At 55.1% G+C, this 23,976-nt stretch overlaps 4 protein-coding genes across 4 annotated transcripts; 1 reads left to right on the top strand and 3 right to left on the bottom strand.

Moving 5' to 3' along the window:
• Positions 1 to 565: 565 nt before the first annotated feature.
• N656DRAFT_801510 (non-ribosomal peptide synthetase) lies at positions 566 to 15,464 on the bottom strand (the record flags this gene model as incomplete). Its single annotated transcript, XM_064818129.1, has 4 exons — positions 566 to 712; positions 771 to 9,102; positions 9,157 to 9,230; positions 9,279 to 15,464. 4 exons carry the CDS (start codon positions 15,462 to 15,464, stop codon positions 566 to 568), a joined length of 14,739 nt encoding a protein of 4,912 aa, XP_064666393.1.
• A 1,679-nt stretch (positions 15,465 to 17,143) lies between these two features.
• On the bottom strand, positions 17,144 to 18,803 carry N656DRAFT_717228 (FAD/NAD(P)-binding domain-containing protein; the record flags this gene model as incomplete). The annotated part of the gene is made up of 3 exons (XM_064812188.1): positions 17,144 to 17,221; positions 17,288 to 17,885; positions 17,938 to 18,803. 3 exons carry the CDS (start codon positions 18,801 to 18,803, stop codon positions 17,144 to 17,146), a joined length of 1,542 nt encoding a protein of 513 aa, XP_064666392.1.
• Positions 18,804 to 18,970: 167 nt separating this feature from the next.
• Positions 18,971 to 19,804, bottom strand: N656DRAFT_375893 (uncharacterized protein). The gene has a single exon (XM_064809438.1). It carries the CDS (start codon positions 19,581 to 19,583, stop codon positions 19,113 to 19,115), a length of 471 nt encoding a protein of 156 aa, XP_064666391.1. The 5' UTR covers positions 19,584 to 19,804; the 3' UTR covers positions 18,971 to 19,112.
• Positions 19,805 to 21,789: 1,985 nt separating this feature from the next.
• Positions 21,790 to 23,047, top strand: N656DRAFT_376217 (uncharacterized protein). Its single transcript, XM_064809439.1, has 2 exons — positions 21,790 to 22,409; positions 22,507 to 23,047. Exons 1-2 carry the CDS (start codon positions 21,947 to 21,949, stop codon positions 22,857 to 22,859), a joined length of 816 nt encoding a protein of 271 aa, XP_064666390.1. The 5' UTR covers positions 21,790 to 21,946; the 3' UTR covers positions 22,860 to 23,047.
• Positions 23,048 to 23,976: the final 929 nt, after the last annotated feature.

Raw genomic sequence — 23,976 nt, 5'->3', positions numbered from 1 at the left:
ACTGTCCAGCCATGCCACATGCTGACACTAAATAGCCCCTATAACCCACTATAGTCGTGCCCACCTACAGGGCAATTACAGCGCCACTTCAGTGCCCGCTCTGCGAAGGCACGCTATACCCGGCCATACAAAATACAGTGCGTCACTCTTCCCTCTAGCTTCTCACACGTTAACACCCTTACCACCGGCAGGAGGCTACTTATGGGGAAACAAGCTCTTGATGATCCGATACTCCTCTCACCGATCGGAGGAAGAGAGAGATTTTCAGTGAAGGCAAGCCTATATAGGCTTGCCTGGCTGTGGTGGTGAGGGTGTTTGCCCTGTCAAAGAGGACAACGGAGCTCTAAGGAGGTCTACTCTGTAAGGCCCAAAGAGCTTTGAGGAGCTCCACCGACACTACTAAAAGCTTTTTGCCCCTAACCTCCAAGGCGGCCCCTGAGTTGGGGGCTTATAATCCATCACCTCGTGTCTCACACTGCCTAAGGTACCTGAGGCGTCAAGTATTGATTTCAAGTAACGAGATGTCGAAGACGAACTCAACCAAATACTCCCCCTGCTTGCACCTCTAATCCCTGACTGCTGGGACTCCCTTCAGCACCTCAACAATCCTGTCAATGATCCGTGTCCCTCCATCAACCCCTAACCATCCCGGCCCAAACACACCAATCGTCATCTCGTCACCCTTCACTGAAACCTCAATATCAGTTTGGTCCTACTCAGCCTGTTAGCGATGAACTACACCTCGTATAAGCCAACTTGAAGCCACTCACCGCGTATGCGTCCCGCACAGCATTATTCGCCAGCTCCCGAGGAATTCTATACTCTTCCGATGCCTCCCTCCCTTCCTGGCTCCCCGCCTCCCCATCCGCCACCATCAACGGTTCCAGTTCAACCTTCACCCCATCCGCATCATCCTCGTCACGGGCCGGGAGGCTGAGGAAATTGACAAAGCTGTCCACCTTGAGCCCCGTCCAGTCCATAATCTCCCAGGCGCCGACCTCTGCTTGCTTAGCCAACGAGAAAACATGGATATCACTTAGTATCATCCTCGCCACGTCAAGGAGGGAATACCCATCCTCAAGCACGACCCGCAGAGGTACCAAGCGGAGCTGTGGGTAGGATGTCCGGCTATTTTTTACCCTGGGCCACCATGAATCATGGCTCGCAAAATAGACGCCGAACATCACACGCTCAGGTCGGACCCCTTGAGCAGACGAGGCTAGAACCTCTGCGTACGCAGCAAAGAAAAGCGATTGCAAGCTGATTCCCTGAAACTTGCACCTGCCCTTAAGCTTCGAAACTTCGAGTGCGTTCAGGGCGGCCTTTCTGACCACTCTAGTCCGGGAGCTCGAACCTTCGTACTCCTTTTGCTCTTGTCCAAAAGAAGAAAGGGGCGTTGGGACCACCCGAGCAAGACATTGGGTCCAGAACTTCTTTCTCGAAGCCCGCCTTTTCTCTGAGGCACATTCACGAACAGCCTCCCGCCAGTCAGACTCGGGGTTTGCGGGCTGTTCTGTCGTGGTGCAGAGAGCGGAAAACCGGTCCATGAGTGTCATTAGGCTGACCGCGTCGTACAGAGCGTGGTGAATTCTGAGCTGGATCTTCCATGTCTCCGGGCCGCACTCCTCCGCGTGGAAGTGGTGGTACGGCTGGACAAGGCCCCCTGGTGCAGTGTCCGATCCCCATATCCCTGGAGAGGCAGAAGACCAACCCTGATGGACAACAGAAGGCTGAATGATGGCCTGTAGGATTGGGATTAACCGAGAGCCTGTCGAGATGAATACGGTCCTCAGAATCGGTGTCTCAGCAACCAGAGCCTCCCACGCAGTGGTGATAGCGGCCTTGTCCACTCTCCCGCGCAAAATGAAGGTAAACAATGGGTAGAAGACTTCTCCATTCGTGTTCTGCCACACCGAGAGCATGTGCACCTGCATTGGCGTGGCAGGCAACACCTCCTGCACGACCGATTCGTTGACCCCAGCATCAGAGAAGGCTGAGGCAACGTCAATATCCGCGTCCCACGCAGCCGGGTTGGGATTAGGACAGTCGCTTTCATTCGACGACAGGGGGGCCTCCGAGCCGGTGGCAGAAACAATCTGAGCCATGTCTGCAATCGACCTAGACTTCAACACATCTCGAAACCCCACATCGATTCCCTTCTTGCGCAAGAGTGAGCCAGCTTTGATAGCGCTGATGGAGTCCAGACCGAGATGGTATATGTTGTGCCTCCTCAGGATGCTTGCAACCGGGACCCCTGACACCTCGGATAGTACGTCTCTAATCTTCTTCTCAATGGGGGACCATGAGACGTCGCTCTCACCGGTTGACGGCCCCGATGGGGTGGTCGTTGAGGTATCGTCTTTGACTCCAAGCGCAGTTGGCCCTAACCCGCAGATTGAAACCTCCGCATTACCAAAGACAAGGACTTCTGCGTCGGGCGAACGGACGAGGTACGCAAGCACCGAGTCAAGCTCTTTCAACAGACGAACAGAGTCATCGTGCGTCCCACAGGTTGCGTTGATTGCCGCCCTCCAGGTGAGCTGCCCCCCTGACGATGACGCCATCTCGACACAAACCGGGTATTCCACTGCAGATGAGCCATCAACAGACTTGAGGAGCTGCTCCCACTCACGTCGGCTGGGCGAATCCACCTCGCGCTGGTGGATGAAGAGGGTATTGAACAGTGGCCCTTTAGCCTGAGCCAACTTCTGCGCTTCACGCAGCGGAAAATGCTGGTGAGGCAAAATACTAGCCACGTTATCCTGCATGTACCGCACCCAAGAGGAGACCGTGCCGTGAAGAACGCTCCTGATTGCAACGGTGTTCATGGTTGGGAATACGAGATCCTCGAGCGCCTCAGAATCCCGACCGGAAAGCACCACTCCAAAAATGACGTCCAACGCCCCAGTGCGCGCAGCCAGCAGAGCAGCCCAGCAAGATTGGCCCAACGTCTGCAGTGTCACGGCCTGACTTCTGCAAAACGAGGCAATCTCGGTGCTTGGGAGAGAGGATGCCAGCTCCACATGGTGTGCTGTGCCCTCTTGCTCAGGGGTCTCTTGGCTCCAAGGGAACAGGGTCGGATTGCTGTCCCTGAGAAACCCGGACCAGAAGGAAGACGCATCCTGGTGACCTCGGAAGAGGAGAGTGTCCAGTTGGCTGACATAATCCTCCATATCACCAGGACTGTAGCTGCCCTCGTATGCGCGCTGTACGTCTTGATGAAGAAGACCAAGCGACCACCCATCGTACAGTGCGTGGGCAATAGAGAGAACCAGGAATTTCTGCTCACCTATGCTGGCAAAGGTAATCTGCAGCAGGTTGGATCGTCCAGCTCCCTCCAGAGCTCGTTGAGTAGCGGCGTCGCACACCATTGCTAACTGGTCCCGAAAGTCAAGGCCGACATCCGAGATCCGCGGAGACGACTCCCGCCTTATGACCTGGCAATATGTGAACTCAAAATCAGGGCTGTCAACCGGTAGGAAAATGGTGCGGAGTATTGGAGATCCTGCAATCACCGTATTCCAAGCAGCCTTGAGCCTGCCAATGTTCACCGAAGGCGCAATCTCCCGGATGTCGTGATTGAAGTACAACCGGAAATCCGACTCAATCATTCCCGCAATCATTGACTCCTGGAGTGGAGTGGCTGGGAGAGCAATATCGCCGTCTCCAAGTTCGCCCAACCCGGCAAGATACTCTCTTAGGCGAGAGCGAGCTTCACTACCCACGCTCAGGCTTGTGGTAGGTCCGTTGTGCTGGGCATCGTCACCCCTCCGCTTGAGAAGTTGCAAGGCGGCCGCGATTGACTGAGCCTTCATCAACTCGCTTGTCTTGATTCTGATGCCATGTCGCTTCAATCTCGCGGAGAGTTTAATGACATCAATGCTGTCGAGGCCCAATCCAAACAAAGGGGTTGCCTCGGTAACCGTCTCAGGGACTATGTTGGCGAGCTTGGCCACCTCGTCTCGGAGGAGCGACGCTTCCTCGGTCCAAGCAAACGTTTGAGGAGTGTCGTCTACTAGATCGTCGAGCCCATTTCGCGCATCATTACCGTGCCCGTTTCCGATCGGTCCTTGTTCATTGGGAGTGATGATTTGGTCTGCGTTCTCGGCCATGGCATCAAACGCCCATTGCAGGCCGTCCATGCAGTCTGAAAGCTTGTCTTGGCTGTAGGCAGCAGACTGGGCGACCAGAAGCAGACGCATGCAATCATCAGAACTCAAGGTAGCCTCCAAGGCCAATGGGTAATCAGCACTTGGTTCCGAGTCAACCGTCGTCCACAATTCCTGTTCCACCGCCACGGCTGCATCACTTCGATGAAACGAGAAGAGTGTATTGAACATCGCCTGGCCCCTTGAGCACCACTTCTGGATATCGCGAAGGGGAACATGTGGAAAGGCAAGAACTGCAGTGTTAAAGTCATGGCATTGGCGAATCAAGGACGCCCAAGTCGTTCCGGACGTCCCGTTCTCGGTGGAAAGTCGAGCCTGGAAGGGCAGCGTGTTGAACAGAGGTCCAACTACCTCCTCGATGCCCTCCAATTCGATCGTGCGCCCCGAGAAGATGATACCGATCGTCGGATTGGCAGCGAGGTGCTTGGCCAGGACGCTAACCCAAGCCGCCTGGATGATGGCTTGGTGGGTGACGCCGAGCCCCTTTCTCAGGGGTTCGAGACGTCTTAACGAGACATCTTGATGTGCTGAGATAGTTGAAGTACTGACGGAAGTGGTGATGGCTGTGCTGAAGGTTACGCCGTCAAAGTGCTTCACCCAGAAAGATCTGCTGCTGCTAAAGTCCTGTAGCGGTCCGTGAAGCAGAGCATCGAAGAAGGGTGGTCCGGACGCGGGCGTCTTGCCGAGATAGCCACCTGCCAGTGACTGATATTCGCGCGCCACCCGATCAAGAACGAGCAAAAGACTGTTGGCATCGTAAAGTCCATGGAATATGTGCAGCAGGAGAAGGCGTTGCCCTGTGCAGCCCACATAAACGAGAACCGCCTCCAAGGGCTGCACCAAGGAACCTTGGTTCTTCGCAATCCACGACTCGCGTGACTCGACAATGGCATCTTCGACAGTTGACTCCCCACAAACCTGGATTTGTCTTTCCCTCCACTGCATTACCAATTCCTTCAGTGCAACCTGGACAAAACCGTCGATCGTACGAACAAACTTCGTTCGCAGAATGGGCAGAGCATCAACCGTCTTCTGCCACGCTTGGCGGAGAAGTTGCGGCGAAACCTCACGCGCAAGCTGGAACCGGAAAGTGTTGAAGTAGGCACCGTCAATCTCAGCCCTCGAAATCATGCCCTGCTGCAACGGCGAACATGGCGCAATGTACTCGATCTGGTCTGGTGTGACTCCCAGTTCTCCACAAACGTGCGATCGGTGTTTGTGAGCGCACGCTTGCACAAGCTGCCTTGCCGCTGCAATGGACTCAGAGTTGGACGACCGTTTGGGCACCTCTAGAGCACCGGCCAGATCGCAAAGCAGAGGATGCCGCAGTACCAGAGAAGGGGTCGCTTGGACAAGCCCTTCCTTTCTCAAAGCCCGACAGAAGCGAAGAACTGAGATGGAGTCGATGCCCAGTTCGAAGATGCTGGAATTTGGCAAGATAAGACTCATATCCAGAGATTGCATCTCAGCAAGTGCCTTAGCAATCTTACCCTCCGTCAAGCTGAGGGTTCGGCGCGCCTGTTCGGTCGAACAAGAGAGTGATACCAGCTTTTCCGGACTGAGCCAGGAAACAAATGTCCCGAGTGTCTTGATATCAGTTTTATTGTTGGCGGATAGTGGAATACACGACATCTGGAGCACGTATGTAGGAACCATGTAAGCCGGAAGCTTGGAACGGCAGGCATCGCGAGCACGCCGGCAGAGATCCAAAGCATCCGGGCTCTCAATAATACGGAGAGGACCTGCCAACGTTCTCGCCGTGTTGGCACCCACAATGAATGACACGAGAAGATCCTTTGCGTTTACTTCGTCCCGCACCACCAGCGTGGCAACGTCGGTGACCGTCTCAACCCCTTTCCGGATCGTGTGGTTGATCTCTCCAATTTCCAGGCGCTGACCACGAAGCTTCACCTGGTCGTCCGCACGCCCTAGGAAGTCGAAGCACCCATCATGGAGAACCCTGACCAGATCACCTGTACGGTACACGCGATCCCCGAAGTGCTGCAGGGTGGGGAACTTTTCCGCCGTAAGGCCCTCACGCTTCAGATACCCCTTGCCGACCAGCCGGCCAGAAACGCACAGTTCGCCCACGCCGCCTCTAAGCACCGGCTGCTCTGTCCCGCGTTTAAGCACATAGGAACCGACATTGACAAACTGCCGGCCAATGTTGGATGCGCGGCCGGAGGTTGGTACTCGCGGATAGACCGTCACCCCAATGGTTGCCTCGGTGGGACCGTAGAAGTTGTAAATGACTGCCTTGGAACCCCAGACATCAAGGATCTCCTGTTTCAGGGACTCGCCTCCGGTAATGAAAACCCCCTTGCAAAGGCTTGGAACGTCGTCCGGATGAAGTAACCGCGCCAAACTTGGAGTAAGGTCGATATGGGTGATACCCAGGCGTGATATTGCCGCAGCAAGGTCCTCCAAGATCAAATCCCGAGGCGCGGCAACGAGCGTGATGCCCACCGACCAGCTCCAGTACTGCTCTAGGACCGACACGTCAAAGTGGAGGGACGCAAACTGCAACCATTTCGAATCCTCCTGCCAGTGGCCTTGGAATATGCGCTGGAAGGCAAGCATGCACTGTACCGCGTTGTCGTGTGTGATGAGACAGCCCTTTGGTGTCCCAGTTGTGCCAGAAGTATAAAGACAGTAGCAGACATCGTCGGGCTGGACGTCTCGGTTGGAGATTTGAGGGTCGGCAGGGACAGCCAGCAGCGAATCTTCGTCTATGGTCAGCACTGACACCGCAGAAGTGAGGGGCTTCCACAGCTGCCCTTTTCCGTCAAGGGCGGTTAGCAAGACCGAGACACCGGAATCCATGATGATCAACTCGTTTCTCGAACGTGGCGCTGCAGGATCCAACGCAACAAAGGCACAGCCGGATTTGAGAATGCCCAGGATCGAAAAGTAGGCGGCTGGGCATTTGTCAAAGTAGACAGCGACTATATCCCCACGGTTGACATGGGGATGTAACATCTGCGCTACCCGGTTGCCGTTGGCGTCAAGTTCCGCGTACGTCCAAGTGCGCCCAACTGGGACGCCATTGTCAAACCTTTCCACGAAGTGCAGGGCCGTGGCATTGGGTGTGCTGAGTGCCTGCAGCTCCACAAAGTGATGAAGGGATTTCACCGTCGTCGGGATCTCGCGCATCTCGGGCGGAAGGATGGAGAAGAGATCAGGACGTAACGCAAACAGGTTTGGTTCTCGTCCGTTAGGTTCGAGAGCAAGGTGATGAATAGCTGCGTCAAACTGCTTAAGCAGGATGGTGGCCTGTTGCTTGGGCAGAACGTCACTAAAGAACGTGATCTGATATCGGAGTCGATCCCCTTGAGTGGGTTCTATCTCAATCGACACGGGGTATTCGATGTTGGCCTTCTCTTCAATGATGCGCCAGGGGCTTCTTTCTGCCGGCGCGATGTCAAGTTTCTGATAGACTAGCAGCGTGTCAAACAGCCTAACATCCGGACATCCAAGCCATTTCTGTATGTGAGTAAGAGACTGGTGTTGCTGCCCAAAAAGCTCCGTATTGTACTTGAGCATCTGAGTCAGAAGGGTACAGTTCGAATCGCTGTTGCTTGATATGACGGGCAGAGTCGTCACGCAGGGAAACACAGCGTTGCGAGTTGTCTCCGTGCTCCGGCCGGACAAGACCACGCCGAAGATCATCTTAGATTCCCCGAGGTAACCCGAGAGAACTCGGGTCCAGGCAGCCTGGAGAATCACCTGCAGCGGGTACCCAGCTCTCGCTGCCGCCTCCTCTAGGGTGGTCAAAGGAAGGCTGCTCGTGAAAACTTCAGATAAGACGTCGCGGGTAGCTTGGCGGAGTGGCGTCATTACTGGGAAGCTGTTTATGACGAAGTCTTGAGCCTGCTGTTTCCAGAACTGTGCGGAACTCTCCATCTTTGCAGAGACTTGGCCAAGTATGTCGACGACTACATCCTCGGTCCGGGATGGGGGAGACGTCATGTTCTCCGCGAGTGCTTTCGCTAGGTCTTTCAAGAGAAGCTGAAGCGAGTGAGCATCGTATAGTGCGTGGTGAATGGTCAGGTGCATCTTGCTTCCGACAATGGCAACCTTCCAAAGCCCCTTCCACGGCTCGCTGACCGCAGAACGAGCAACTCGAAGCCGCCACAATTCCGGGTCTATTTCGTCAGTGAGCTCAACAGCTGTGAGTTCCGGCAGACGATGTTGAATCATGGCAAATGCAATCTCGTCATGTTCGATCGGTATGACCGCAGTGCGCAGGATAGGTTGAGTGAGTGAGAGTGACTCCCAAGCCCTGATCAGGTTGGAGGTATCCACGTCGTTGTCCAACTCAAAACACATGTAGTTGAAGTAGTCGATCCCACCGGACTTCACAAACTGAGCCATCATGGCGGATTGAAACGGCGTGCAGGGCAAGATCACCTCAATGTCATCAGCTGGAACCCCCTGAGCGATGACTTGGGGCAGCACCTGAGACTGGAAGCCGGCAAGGTTGAATGCCGACTCATCCTCCAAACCAGGAGCCCTGGCAGCGATCAGTTGACCAAGGCTCTGACAAGTCGGGTTATCAATGACATCGCTCGCAGCCACGTGGTAGCCAAGGTTGCGGAGCATCGCCGCAATGCGCACGGCGCTGATGCTATCCAATCCGAGATGGTATATTGTTGTGTGCCGCCGGATACGCTCTGCGCTGGATGACGAGAGCTTCGCAAGAACAACACGAATTGAGCTTTCGACTTCGGTCCACTCCTCCTCTGGGTGACGTGACAGGTGTGTAGTCAAGGAGGACTGAGGAGGCCGCACCTCGATATGCGCCAGCCTTTCGGCCAATCCTTCAGGAACATCCTCGAGCAAAAGACGTGATGCAGGAAACTCGAGGCAGCGCCGCATGGCGCAGGATAACAAATCGAAAGCCAATCTGACAATATCGTCCGGCAGTTGCGAGCTTAAGGGACACATCAGCGGGTGTCAACCACAGGTACTGAAAGGGGCCACAAACCTTTTGGCAGTATGCATCTTGACAACAAGTCGGTCTATGGAATCTATGGGTATAAGTTCGCAAACAAGAGGAACCTAACATCATCAGCACGTCTTCACCTAACAAGCAACTATGTTACTTACATCCATCTCGCCATCGTCACGCTCAAGCGTCCACAACGACTGGTCCAGCGACCGAGAAGGCTGCTGCAGCAACAAAAGCGTGTCGAACAAACGCCGTGCGCCGTGCTTCGAAACCAACGACTGGATTCGCTTGAGCGGAGTGAACTGGTATTGCATGACCTCCACATTGATGCTCTGAAAGGCCTTCATCAGATCAACATTCCGTTGACAGCTTGAAATGTTGAACCGAACAGGAACCGTATTGAAACAGGGAGCTACAAGCTCCTCAATACCCTCAAGGGGCAGAGAACGGCCATTGACAACATTCCCGAAGCAGACGTCGCCCGTCCGGAAGAGGCATCCGAGAGCGATTGCCCAAGCTGACTGAGTAAGTGCCAAGAGTGACACGCCAAACTCTCTGACCTTGGTCCTTATCTGGGACAATGACACGTCCAGATCGTAAGCTCCAACAGGGGAACCAACGCTGGGGTTACCTGACCTCAGATCAGATGTCAGTTTCGGTTCGTAGCGCGCGAGATGTCCCAGCCAGAACTTGTCTGTCGAAGCCGGCAACACCAGGGCTTCTCGAAGAAACCTGCCGTACTCCAACGGTGGAGGGAGGGAAGCGCCAGCGAAATGTTGCTCGATTTCATACAGAAGCCTCTCAATGGCTACCCCGTCATACAGGGCATGATGGCACACAAAAGACAGATAAACGCAGTCTCCTCGCGCAATCGTAGCAAACGATACCGCCGGCTCCATCGTTTCCAATGGACTCGACACTCCTTTGGCATGGCGTGAAATGCAGTTTTCGACGGTGGATAGCGACGCATCAAAGGAGTGCCATGGCGGCCGCCAACGGGACAGCACAACCTGGAGGATGGGATATTGAGCATCGTCCATGGGCACAAAGCACGTGCGAAGAATGCCGTGCCGCGAGCACATGGCGTCCCAAGAAGCCTTTAGTCTCCCCAGGTCCCCAGTGACCCTGAAAAGCATGTGGTTGAAATACTGCCCTTTGCTTGTCGACATCGCGAGCATGGCTTCCTGGAGTGGGGTGCATGGGAGGATTTCGTCGATGAGCAGCCCCGGACGGTCCAGCTTCTCGGCCGCCTTTTCGGCCAGTGATTTTGGAACAAGATCTGCCTCTTCTAACCGCGGATCCCGTACGTCGTCAGCAGGCAGAGCCTGTGCAAGCCTTGCGACGCTCGCGTTCTGCAGAATGAGGGATATTGGAAACCGCTTGCCGAGGCTTTCCTGTAAGTGCCTTGACACTTGGATGACGGAAATGGAATCAAGTCCCAGCGTTGTAAGAGGCGTCCATCTCTTGATGTCGCCCCTTCTAACGTTCAACGCACCGGATACAGCTTCCGCAACCCGTACCTCCGCGTCAGACCAATCTCCATCATCCGTATCCAAATCAGCCCGGTGGCTAACTAGTGCGACATAGTCCTTCACAAGACCGCGGGAGGCGACTTTCAGCCGGCTTCTATCCAGCTTCCCAGAGGCAGTTGTTGGCAGACTTGTGATTGGAATGATGGCGGAAGGCACCATGTACGCAGGAAGCTGCCCAGCTAGGGCACGATAGAGTGATTGAATGCTCTCCGCAAGCTCATCGTCCACATCGAGAACCTCAAAATCGACAGCGTGGTGCTGCATCGGCACCCAAAATGAGACGATCTTGTCCTGAGAACCGGTCTCTTCTCCACGCAGAAACAAGGTCGTAACATCAGCCCCGAATGCTGACCGTCTCAAGGTCTCAGTAATCTCCTGAAGCTCTACCCGTTGACCCCGAATCTTGACTTGATCATCTGTCCGACCAACAATGAACAGCGATCCATCTGGATGCATTCGTCCGAGATCACCAGACCTGTAGAGTCGCCCAAACTCCGGATGGTTGATGAACTTGACCGCGGTCAAGTCTGGCATGTCCAAATACCCCTGAGCAACTTGGGCTCCACCAAAACACAGCTCACCTAGACAACCAAGCGGGACGGGGTCCATGCTCCCCTGGGCCAGGACAAACGTCGAGGTGTTTTTGAACGCCAATCCGAGGTGCTGGATCACATCATCAGAACCCATCTGCTTGACGCTGCAGATGTTTGTAGTCTCCGATGGTCCATAACCCTGGTAGAGCTTCTTTCCCCACTTCCGGGCAACTGGCTCAGTCATTGCCTCGCCGGCGGTGACCAGGAACTCGACCAGTGGGACATTTGCTGGGTCAATCAGGGATGCAACCGTCGGCGTCATGCTGAGATGGGTGACTTCTAATTTACGGATCGACCTCTCCAGATTCTCGAAAAGAGTGTCGTTCGTGGCTGAGCAAAGACAGATCCCCTGGGTCCAGGCAAAGAAGATCTCAAACACCGAGACGTCGAATGCCTGGGAGCATGACTGCAGCAACCTCGAGTTATCGCTCACCGGGTAAATATTTGACAGAACATCGAGGTTGCTCATAATGTTAAGCTGCGTGACGCATACGCCTTTCGGCGTTCCCGTGCTGCCGGAGGTATAGATTATGTAGGCCAGCCGATGAGGATCAGGGGTACACTCCAAGTTCCGCATAGGGCCCAATTGCGTGGGCAGTTTCTGAACATCGACCAGCTTACACTGCAACCACTCGAGGAGCTCGTGAGTGTCGGTGTCTGTGAGGCAAAACTCCACCTTTGCTTGCTGTAGTATGACCTCGATTCGGGCAAAGGGCGTGCTGGGCAGGAGGGGCAGATATGCACATCCCGCCTTTTGGATCGCAAGAATTCCGGCGTACAGATCAATCGATTTCTCCATGATGATGGCGACCACTCTCCCTCCGTCCAGGCCTTGGTCTCTAAGGTGCCACGCAATCCTGTTGGCCGCCGAATTGAGTTCCGCGAATGAAATCGTAGTGGTTTTGATCATGCCCTCAGAGATACAATCCGCGAAGCAGAGAGCATCCTTCTCAGGGTACTTCGCAGCAATTCGCTCGACGGCGTGCGCAAGGTCCGGCATCCCGGAGCACGATGTAGGGTTGGGATTGGCAATGGAGAGGAGATGTGACGGTAAGGGGCTCAACATAGACGCTATGTCTGAATCCAGATTGTCGAGTATGTGAAACAGCAGCGCCCGGACTGACTCCTTCAGCACATCGATCTGGGGGCTGGGAATCGAATTGCTATGGTAAGTGAATCGACAGTTGAAGTCGCTCTCCCTGGGTTCCACCTCAACTAGAAGCCTCGTCTCAAGGTAGTCCTGGTGAGCAACCTCCCTGAAGACATCCGTGGCTTGCCCATTCTGTAGAGCCTCCTGATAGATGAAGAGCACATCATACAAGGTCTGTCCCGAACTGATTCCCGCAGCTCGTTTGATTTCCCACAGTGGTAGCGTACCGTGTAGAAGGGCTTCCCTATTCCCCGCGTGTATGCTGACCAGAAGATCTTTAATCGTCCGCACATGGGTGAAGCTCGTTCGTATTGGTAATGAGGCGATACATGGCCCTAGAATCTCTTCAACTCTAGAAACAGGTATTGTCCTCCCAGATGTGACTGAGCCGACCACGACGTCCGGGTTCCCGACAATAGCGCTCCATAGCCATGCGACGACCGCTTGAAATAAGGCCTGTGGACTGCAGGAGATGCGTTGCATGGCTGATTTCACATCCCGAGGACTGATATTGAGCGAAATGGACGACGAGAGAACTTCAGATGTACTTGGAGTTTTCTGATGGAGCGTTGGGAACGGAGCAGGCTGAAAACCCAAAAGCTTTTCCGTCCAAAACTCTCTTGCCGCATCACAGCTGTCTCTGAAGGCCTTGGATTCGTAGTAGGGCGATACTTCTCGAAATTGCGGCCTGAGATGAAGTTCAGACCCCTGGGTAAGCAAGGCAAGGTCAGACAGGAGCAGGTCAAGTGACCAGCCGTCGTAGATGGCATGATGCAGATATAAAATGACGGTCGTTTCATCTTGTTCCGCCCCAGGAGAGATTGTAACCCGACAGGGAGACAAGAACTCGTCCTCTGTCGTTATCTGGAAGTCCTTGTCTGGACATTCGGAGATTAATATCGTTAATTCGTTGGCGTCCCTGAAGATGACCTGCAAAAACCGGCCATTGCGATGCACAAATCCAGTTCGCAGAATCTCATTCATTTGGGCGAGTTGCAGAAACCAAGAACGGATGCTTGACACTAGAACGGTTGGCGAGAACCGTAGCTCGACCCAGTTGCAGTACGCCCGGGCATCTGCCACCGTCTCGGCCAGCATCGAGGTTTGCAGCGCTGTGCATGGGATAATGGCTTCGATCAGAGCCATCCGACTTGAAAGCGCCGGATTGCTCTTAGCAATCGTGGCCAGGTCGAGATCACGCGAATCGGCATCTATCCATGAGTCTCGCGGTGATAATCCGGTAGCCTGGCTCAGGCGTGCTCGCAGGGCAGTAATCGTCCTAGCCTCCAGCACCTCAATCGCACCGATATCAAAAGAAGCTTGTCTGAGGGTAGATGCGACCCTAATCGCGCTGAGCGAGTCGAGGCCAGCCCGGGAGAGGTCTTGGTCAGGTTGTATTTGGGAACCGAGAACCTCTCCCACAAGGTCGCAGAGCTGCTTCTCGACAGCATCTCCCTGATGAACGTCTCGTGACATTTCTGTGTTTCGAGACTCTTTATAATCCGTGACAAGCCGCTTCCGGTCAATCTTTCCGGACGCGAGACGAGGAAAGCTTTCTACTACAACGATGTCGCCAGGTAGCATAAAGCCCGGGAGCCACTTTTTGCAAGACACCCTGATTTTGGACGTTGGATCACCGGGGGCGTCCACGGCACAAAAGAGGACGAGTGTTGCGTCAGTGACAGCAGCAACTGCGCCGTGACACCCTGAGGTCCTTAACGCCGCCTGTTCAACCTCGCCGAGCTCAATCCGCTGGCCCCTGAGTTTTACTTGCCCATCAGCTATTCGGCCAAGACACTCCAGCGTGCCATCTGGTCTCATGACTGCCTTGTCTCCTGTCCTGTACAGACGGCCGTATGCTGTGTCTATGAATGCCGCAGCCGTCTGTTCTGGCCGGTTCAGGTAGCCTTCGGCGAGTTGATGCCCGCCCACGGCCAGCTCCCCGATTTGCCCGCGAGGGAGGATAGTGAACGTTTGGCCTGCATCGCCATCGTCCGGAACGCTCAAGATGAATGCCGAAACTGTGTCCAGGGGAGAACCTATGGTGTGTACGGTCGAGTCACAGGAAAAGGAAGGTTGCAGAGTGCAGTGTATTGCTGCCTCGGTCGGTCCGTACATGCCCCAGAGCATGCTCGGCCGCTCGCTATTGCCGCCAAATTTGTCCACCACTGGTGTGGTGAGCATCTCCCCGATGGTCAGGAGTAGGCGAAGGCCTGGGACATTTTCCCGCCTGCGAAGCAAGCTGCCCGCAACCGTCGGCGTCAGCTCGCATGCGTCAACCTCCATGTCGTTGATGACAGCGGGCAGGTCGTTCAGCATCCTAGGGCGATGGCAGCTCACAACGGTCTTGCCCCTGAAGAGCGGGAAAAAAATCTCGAAAACAGACACGTCAAAGGTCGGCGCGGCAAACTGAAGGAACCTCGAAAACCGCGGAATATGACGGTCGTGAGCCAGGAGACTCTGGGTAGCCGCATCGTGAGAGACGCCCACGCCCTTGGGAGTTCCGGTCGAGCCTGACGTGTACATCACGTATGCCAGGTCTTGTGGGCGCGCTTGTCTGTGCCGCGCATGCACCGGTGAGTTATTAATGGAGGGCTCTTCATCGACGATCAAAAGAGACAGCCCATCTCGGGGCAGTCTTGATGCTAGACTGGAAGTCGTGATGGCAACAGTTGCTGAAACATCCTCCGATATGAATTTGGCCCGCTCAAGAGGGACATCTAGATTAATGGGGCAGAAGGCGCCGCCCGCTTTGAGGATTGCCAGGAGCGCAATATAGAGCTCCGGACTTTGCGGGAGAAGGACCGGGACGACAAAAGGCCTCGCCTCGTCTGCGGTGGCACCGGCCAGGGCCGAGATCCTGGCTGCCAGTGTGTCGGCAGCATGATGGAACTCGGGATACGACAGCGAAATGCGGTCGCCATCTTGGGTCAGAAAGTCAATAGCCGGGTTCCCATCTTGCGAGCTTCTCTCAACAAGCAGATGAAGCAGATTCGGGCCCGGTATGCGTATTGGAGGGTGATTGGCCACTGACAAGACGTCTTTACTGGCCTCATTCAGCGACCCCATCGTGCTTCTGGTGGCTGACGAGATGAACTTTTTTCGTTGATTGGCTCCCCCTTTTCGTTGAGCTTCAGATTAGCCAGAGGATGAGGCTACCACCACAAGGGACTTTATTTACACCCTGACGCCCGGCGAGCGTTGACTTGCAGCGCCCTCTTTCCTACTTAGGCAAGTACCCGTATGTGTGTGTCGGCGTTCGATACAGCTTGTAGAACGGCTGCGAGAACATTAAATAGCCGGCTTCTGATTGGCCAGGATGAACAGCGAGGCACTCCGTGACGAGTCGGAGGAGGGCGATTGGATATCACGCATAGGCAATTGGGTAGTTGGCGAGTTGGCTGGACGGCGTGATGCTGCTTTGGTGTCGGCAACCGCAGTATGTTTGGCGATGCGCACTGAAGACGACCCCTTGCTCGAAGTTCACTTTGTCGGGTGGTCCAGTTCGGCATACCGGTGAAACGTGAGTTGAGGTTGAGTTCCAACTTCCAGGTTAGTTCATGTTTCCCCACGCGCGCGGCAGACCCCATGAAGGTTGCCAGGTTGGCTCGTTGGTGCCTTCCATCCAAGTTATGTATGAGCCTACGGGGCCGGCCCAGCTCTTGCCCTGAACAGATTGGAGTGACAGCACCCACCAGGCAGGTACCTTCCCACCCTGGGTCCACGCAGAAGAGGATCGGATGGAGGCTGTGGAGTACTGTGGAGCTGCGAGAATCCAGCGAGGAAGTTGCGAAGGATTGCACTCGGCCGATTTGCATCTACCGTTCGGATAGGTACCTCCTGCCTTTAGCATCAGAAAATTTCAGATGGATGGATCATGGGTTGAACTTGAACACCCCTTGCCCAGTCCCGACTCCGCTGTCAGCTCCCAGGGACAATGGAACTGTGTCACTCGTCACACCGTACAGGATCCGGCTCCATCGGCTGTATCGGCGAACGCATTCCAACCCGATGTAGTCTTTGGCGGGCAGTTCCCAAATCCCAGTTGACCTAGGTACGAGGCACGCCGGATCCCAGCGGGAAGCGACGTCGGGTGCTTCCGCTGTTGTCTACCTAACCCTTTGCCGGCGTTTCTGGGCTGATGCCCCTCCTTCATTCATGTGCATGTTAGTCAGAGCGGGTATTGCGATTGCGTCATGGAGTGGTGAACCCCCATGCCCGGCTTTATATGAACCGCTACTACCCTACCCTCCAACATGGAGCTCTGAGTGGTACCAAGGACCAGAGCTAGGCGTGAGAACCCAAAATTGGCTTTGCTCTCCGTAGACTCCTCAAGCACTGCCGTTCATATCCGATCATCGGCCACCATATTGAGCACCTTGCAGCAGTATCTGCCACGTCGTACCCGTGAGTTTGAACTCAACTTCACCCCCACTTTCGACTCAAACCCAGGGGTCCAGTCTGGTAAGGATGAAGTACCTAGTGTTTGACTACTCTGCCTTATTGAGTAGGCTGGCATGCTGACCACAGCCCACTACTGTATGTCGTCCAAAGGGGAAACCGAAGCTCAATGTCTCAAAGTAGCGCCTCAGCCTACGAGATGTCTCCTCGCCATTCATGGCCACTCTCAGTTTGAGACTCACAGAGAGCTGCCAGAAGAAGAGTGGTGACGTTCCGGGTGTGTAGCCCATAACTCGTTCAATGTGGCAATCAGAGTATCCAAGTACAATGCTTCTACAGCCACCGTTTTATGCTGATGATCCAAAAATCGACTCCACCATCTCGCCAGACCGCGTCGACAGCACAGAAAGAAGGGTATCACTCAACTGCGCCAACGGTTAGCCGGGAAACAAACGGGATATCGGGTGAAGCATGAAGTGACGGGGACTTACACCATGGGTGGCCTCGCAGCAGCCTTGCAACCAAACGCCTGATCCGGGGGCCACCGCGCCCGCCGAGAAACGGACCCGATAGTCACGGCCCACCTCCATCACCCGCGTGGACGTCTCCTCCTTATGGTCATTGTTGGGCACCCCCACCAGCCATCCGTCTCGTCTCGGCATCCCGCTCTCATCGCCCACGGCCGGGAGCATGTGCCACGTATCTCGGAGCATGTCCAAATGGGCTGTCCGCTTATATCCGGTTGCGCAGATGACCAGGTCCACATCCAGGATTTCCTCCTCCAGCAAGGGCCCGTCCGGCACGCTGGCACCGGGCATGGGGACCAAGGCCGTCTTGAGATGCAACCTGTCCCCCTTTTCCTCGACCCTGACAATGTCCCGCCCAGCCAGGATTCGGTGTGGCCACTTTTTCTCATCCGGCCCAAGTGTCCGCTTCTGGTGGTACATGATCTCGTAGAGGTGCTCGATCAGCTCGAGGCGGACAACGCCGTAGTTGGTGGTACGCGCATCGGCGAGGAGGTTCGCGCGGTAGGCTGGTGGTTTGGGGTAGATGGTGTCGATAAATTCGGGATTAAAGATGGAATTGACGCTTGACTTGCGTTAGTATGTTCCTTCGAGAAGCGCTGAGGGTCGATACTCACAAGGGGGAGTCGTCGCTCGGCTTGAGGAACTCGGACCGCATGACCAAGTATGTTTTGCTATTGGGATACAAGCTTTGGACGTTGTTGAAGATCTCGGCTGCGCTCTGGCCAGCGCCAATGACGGCAACACGATAAGCGGCTGACTTGTCATGCAGGATACTGGGAACCTGTTGGGCGTATTGTGACGAGTGAATAACACGGGGATGCTGTTGCGGGAACAGCTTGGGAATCGAGGCCTGGCCGCCGAGAGCTATAACGACATTCCTTGCGCGGTAGGTGGTGACGGCGCCCGTCTTGGTGTTCCGAGATGTGACGGAGAACGTCTTGAGGGGGCCTTCCTCCTGAACGGGGGATACGGACTGCACCTCGTTCTGGTAACGTACAACGTCGTCGAAGTGGCGGGCGCACCAGCGGAGATAATCCTCGTATTCGACCCGCGCCGGTAGGAATGTGTTGAGATTTGTAAAGTCGACAAGCCGGTTATTCTTGTGGAGGTAGTTGAGAAAGGTGAAGTTGGAGCGTGGGTCCCGCAGTGACGCGAGATCTTTTATGAAGGAAATCTGCATCCTGGCGCCGGGGAGAAGCATGCCTGCGTGCCAAGCAAACTCGGGTTGCCTCTCCAGGAACAGGACCTTGGGCGGCTGCCTCAACTTGCCAGCCTCCATGGAGTCGTGGAGAGCGACAGCGATTGCAAGGCTGGCGGGTCCGAAGCCGACGCAAACCAAGTCGTGGATAGTATCAGATTCCGCGGGCCTGAGAAATATGCTTTTCGGTATCACTGGCTCTCTGACGCCATTTGTGGCACCATTGACCAGCTGAGGGACAGCATCGTGGTCGTGGGTGCCGTTAACTGGAGGAAGATCCATATGGTCGAGGCTGTGTGGTGACATTGCGCGTGCTTCGAAGAGCAGCTGCCGGACTTTTCAGATGAAAGGCCAGCCGAGAGCAAAAGTTCAATGTGTGTGTCCAACAGACGGGGTCCAGATGGCGCATTCCCCGATGGCGCACCAGAGCTGAGAAATGGTGCTGTCCTGGGTTTTCCGAACTTCCAGCGGGCTGGGTGGGAGGGTAACAGCGTTCTTCCCGCGTTGTACAACTGTGATTGACGTAAACCCGCGGCAAGGCGAAGCGGGATGAATGATAAAATGTGAGGAAACCCTGCTTCTCTGACGTAGTCACGTAGAGGAAGCGAAGGGGGGAGAGTGTGTGCAGAAAGTGGCTGAGACTCCCATTTTGATACCGTAGGAGGGAGCACCGGGCTGTCCACGGAGAGCTCTTTCTAGGCTTGTCAAGGTCCGGGGGTCAAGAGGGGATCTGGTCGCCTTGCTCATGCCCCTACCCCGGCCCCCAGAAGCGAAATACATTTCGTTGAGCCTGGTCGAGCAAGTCCATTGCGTAGACCCGCTTGCGCCACTGCGGAGTGTCTGCTGCTTCGAGCAAGCGGTGACATGATTTAATGGCCCAAGGTGGGGGAAATTGACAAAATTTCGCTCAACTTCGGAATGGGTGGACAAAGAAGGTACCTGCGCACCGTCTGGGACCGCTGGAGAGAGGACAGAGTGTGTGCCTTGAAGGAGAACCTTGGAAGAAGCTCCGAAGGTGGACACGGGCCTGTGGTGGGGCGGCAGTGGGTGATGATGCATCATTGATGCAAGCTTTCAGTGGGCCTTGGGCCATTTTTCCAGGATCTGGGCGGACCGGAAGCGGTACTCGGGCTTATCTTCGGATCAGATAAGATGAGATCAGGGGTTCCAAGGGGTCGTCACGGCAGCGAGGCTGCTCCCGTGCCCAATCAGCGGCAGATGTTCGCGAGTAGCTCCGAAGAGCGGATGCCAACCCTGTCTCACTAGGGCCGGGACAAGGGAGAAAGAAAAACGAAAACTGTTTATCTGATCGTATGACAATGGTGCGTGGGTCGGTGCCCGCTGGCATGGAGGTCCGAGAGCCAACGACCACATTTAGGCGGCGAGCAAGGTAAGGTAGGCAAGGTTGGCGATGTGTACGCGACGAAGAACTTCAAGTCGAGCCTATGAAGAGGATGGCTTCTTCCAAAATGTGCCGGGCCCATTGATCTCTGGAATGTGAAGATGGTATGGTTTCCGATTGAGGTCCCTGCCTTTGCCTGGATCCTCATATCGGCATCTCACACAATGGTGGGAGAGATCAGGAAGAATTTGCGCAAAATTGCCCATCTCCAGGCATCCATCACATCCATAAAGCCGGGGCCCACAATGTGGTTGCCGATGGGAAGGAGACACCTGCGGTTCCGGGCCTATCTGATCATCAGATAAGATTATCGCATGTTTGATGAGGGCTTGGCGAGTGGATAAATTCGAACGAGTGGCAGGTGCGAGTGGCTTGCAGCCTGCACGTGCAGTCTGGGTCGCTCTGCGCGACAATTGATCATCCCACAAACTGCCAGCGAAAGCCGACGTCGGCCGGCCCAAGAGTCGGGTGTCGACAATCCTTTGGAACACGGCCTCGCTTGTCGAAATTTTCCAGCCTCTTTCGTGCTGCCGACTCAATTGGGTCGGAATCCTAGTGAGCTAGGTTGACACGCAAACCGTCTTCGGACAGTGACATTCCAACTCCTCGCGAGTTGTCTGTGGAGTGATTGAGCTGTAAGTTTTCTTGATTTCCCTTCGATTATTCAGTTCTTCTGAGTGGTCTTGCATTGAGACTCATTGGAGCCATCATGGAACACACAGAGTTCCTAGGGGGGTATGCGAGGCAATCCCGTCACCAGAAGCAGCCACCATGGGTCCCCGCCCGCCAGAGACGCGTCGTGGGGTGGGGAATGGAACCGAGGGCGGCACAAATTGCTGTGAACGCTGAACGTTGACAACTTGACACAGCACAACTCACTTGTGACTCCACCTCGGAGATCCTCACTGCTGGCCGAGTTACCCCGCACCAGACCGCCATCGCCTCGGCAAAAATGCTTCGAGGGACGAAGTACGGATACTGAGCCAAGCTTCCCTCCTCCGACCCGGCGTCCGGCATAGCGTTCAGACGGGCCTGCTAGCGGCCCACCGAAATCGCGCACTCGGCGGATCGTGTCGGTAGACCCCGGACCGGGCGGACCGGGAATCTTCTCGAGGGCCGGTCTGTCAGATAACGACATTGACCGGTCCCTTCACCTGACAAACGCCACTAATTATCCTAGCCCGGCCCTAGGGACACCTGCCCAGCCCCAGAATCTTATGCCGTGTTACCTTGCATTCAGAGATCGGCCGACGCCTCCGCGGTTAGACCTGTCCGGTTCCGTCACTCCCACTTCCCGACCCCCATAGAGCTCGCTCGTATGCGGAGGCTGAGCAAGCTAAGCGATTCTCTGGTCGGCAGAATGCTGGTAGCCTCGTCGCGTTGCAAATAAGAGTTACCAGGGCTGCGGCTTACCTGTCATCCTGCCGCATGCCAGCGTCAGAGTTCAGCCCAGCGCACCGCGTGTCAGGGACTCGGGGCATATTTGAGGCTGTTCTCTGGCCGCAGCTGCAGGGACAAATGGTCATGATGGTGTTGTCTCCTCTGTCTCAGGTGTAAGCAAATGGGCAATCACCTCAAATATTATACTTTTGGACGCGACTAAGAAATTCAGTGTAACCTCGCCAGTTCAGCTCGGGGGAAAATTTCCTCAATAGGGCAACACCGCCGCCTGAATGGGGCACAAGTTGAAGTTCGTGTCCACACAGATCAGCGTTCCTGAACGGTGATTTGACCCGTCTTACGCCAAGGAGCCCTACGGTCCGCAATGCGCAACATTTGGGCTGGTTTGTGGGGAATTTAGAGTTTGCGCGCTTCTCTGCGGTCCGAAGGCCGAAATGGAATCGAACGCTCGCCCATAACGTTGAGGCTCAACACCAACAACGAAAACCCCTGCATAAGGCCAGCACCAACGAACGCCACATCTCAGATCTTGCCGTGCCCAGACGAGACGAAGTTGAGGAGACCTCATCGTCAGGATCTGAGATAGACTAGCTGGAAACTCAGACACCGACTCCTTTTCAACATGGGGCGCCCGGCAGACGAGGACCTCCCCGAGGTAGCGACATTCCCACCTCGATCAGAGTACTCGACACTACCTGAAGTTGTGCCCGACACATCACCTGAAGCAGGGCAACCACCATTGCAATACCAGCACGATAAATTCGCTGCGTACTACGACGATGCGCCGAAACTGCCAAACGAGGAGCCTTCACCAGGTGCGGGGGTGGGGACGATGCAGTCTCAGGAGGGTGTGGGAAGCGCGCTGGGTGCCATGAGCCCGGACACATCAGTGCCGTGGCAATCTATTGACCAGCACACAACACAAAATGAGAAGCAGGAGGAGCCGCGCATCTGTGGCATCCGCCGGCGCATCTTCATCATACTCTGTGTTGTCGTCGTTCTCATCATCGTCGCAGTGGGAGTCGGGGCCGGCATCGGCGCCTCGAGGGCCCGTGGGGGTGAGGAGTCAGAGTCAGACGCGGCGGATTCAGACAGCAGCAGGTTAGTGAGAATTGCTCATCCCAATGCGATTGCTAACTCGGACATGCAGTGCGTCAGGCGGGCAGATATCGATCTCGGCACCTACCTCGACAACAACCTCCATCGCGCCTGCGGAGACAGTAGAGTTTCTCAACAACCAATCCATTGGTCTTGGTCAGGCCTTTCAGGGATGGGAGGGCTTCAATTTCACGGGGAGAAACACGCCTATCTTGAGAGAGGAGGGCTTCCACGACCTAGAGATCCCCATCGTCAGTTATATCTGGACGCCCAACGGAACCGATTATTGCATTACCATGTGTTACAACAAAACCCATAGAGCCGGGTGGAGATGCCGGCCACGACGGCAAAGAGAGGCCGAAAATCAGGGGTTCAAGCGGATTTACATCTGGACAAATATCGCGGCAAATGACGGCGCTAGCTCGAGATGCTCATGAGGAGCCTCACGGCGTATTGAGGGGATAGTGCGACCAAGGATTGAACTCTAGGTGTTGGGGCATGTGCTTTTGCTGTTTTGAGTTGTTGAGCATTGCAGATGATACCTCGTTGAATTGGCGGACGGTTATGGGCATGGGATGGCTTTACTTTACTTTTGGGGATCGGCGAATCGGGTCCAAATAGGTTGTCTGTTTTGATGACGTTGTTAGACAGGGTTTCCAATTCGCCAAAACAGGAGCAGGGCGTTATATGTACAATATGTATCCGTAGGGGTTATAAATGGCCTGATAGATGCCACCTTCCTCATTCAAATGGGCCCTCCAACCTTGTTTCTTCCCCTTTCTCGTCCTCCTTTCTGCTTTCTTCGCTTGAATGTCAACCCGCTAATTCGTCTCTTGCCCATACAGCAACATCAATCTTGCTCCTGCCCTGAGCAACATCAACATCACCCTGAGTGTTATTCAGGTGAATCGAACATGCCTCAAAGCCGGTCCTCCCCATCGAACCCCTAGACGACCAAACTACCACAGCCAATGCCTGTCATGAGCGAGCAACGGGACTTCAGTAGACAGCTAACGAGTTCTCTTAGACCCCTGGTATCGCCCACTGTTTCCGAGTCCTGGCCCGGTTGAAAAACTTGAAACAACTTGAAGTGCTCTCGGTTGTTACTCTTCTTGTTCAAAATTCGGATAATGAAGTTGAGCAGGTCGAGGGGAATCCGGGCCTTCAGTGGAACCGGCACCGTCATGGGCAACTCGCACGTTTCGAACTGGTGATGGGATAATCCTCCCAAGACCCGATAGATGCGATCACCCGTTAGCTGTAGCATGGTATTGAGGACCGCCACACCACGATCTGCATCGTACATGGGCTGTGGCTGTGGTGCACGCATGAGGCTGGTGGTCTGGCCACTACCTTTCCGAGTCAAGCTTCTAGTATCGCTGGACATGCCGTTTTTTGTCTAATGAGGATCCCCCTTGTTCGTCTGAGAAGACTGCTGTGATTCGGGGAACATTTCCAGAGTGTATGGTTGGGGGGCGTTGGGAAGGGTGGGAAGCGCTTCTTCATCGAGTGACATCCCCAGGAGGAGGCGGTAGAGATCGGCCATGTCCATGT

Source organism: Canariomyces notabilis, assembly GCF_033297395.1.
Source record: "Canariomyces notabilis strain CBS 508.74 unplaced genomic scaffold N656scaffold_29, whole genome shotgun sequence".
Lineage (NCBI taxonomy): Eukaryota > Fungi > Ascomycota > Sordariomycetes > Sordariales > Chaetomiaceae > Canariomyces > Canariomyces notabilis.
This window is presented reverse-complemented; position numbering and strand designations above follow the sequence as displayed.

Bases quoted from the DNA above. Each gene is read 5' to 3' on its own strand.
- N656DRAFT_375893 (XM_064809438.1), bottom strand. From the start codon at position 19,583: ATGATGCATCATCACCCACTGCCGCCCCACCACAGGCCCGTGTCCACC.
- N656DRAFT_376217 (XM_064809439.1), top strand. From the start codon at position 21,947: ATGGGGCGCCCGGCAGACGAGGACCTCCCCGAGGTAGCGACATTCCCA. The intron at 22,410-22,506 runs ATTCAGACAGCA...CGATCTCGGCAC, and splicing joins GTCAGAGTCAGACGCGGCGG to CTACCTCGACAACAACCTCC.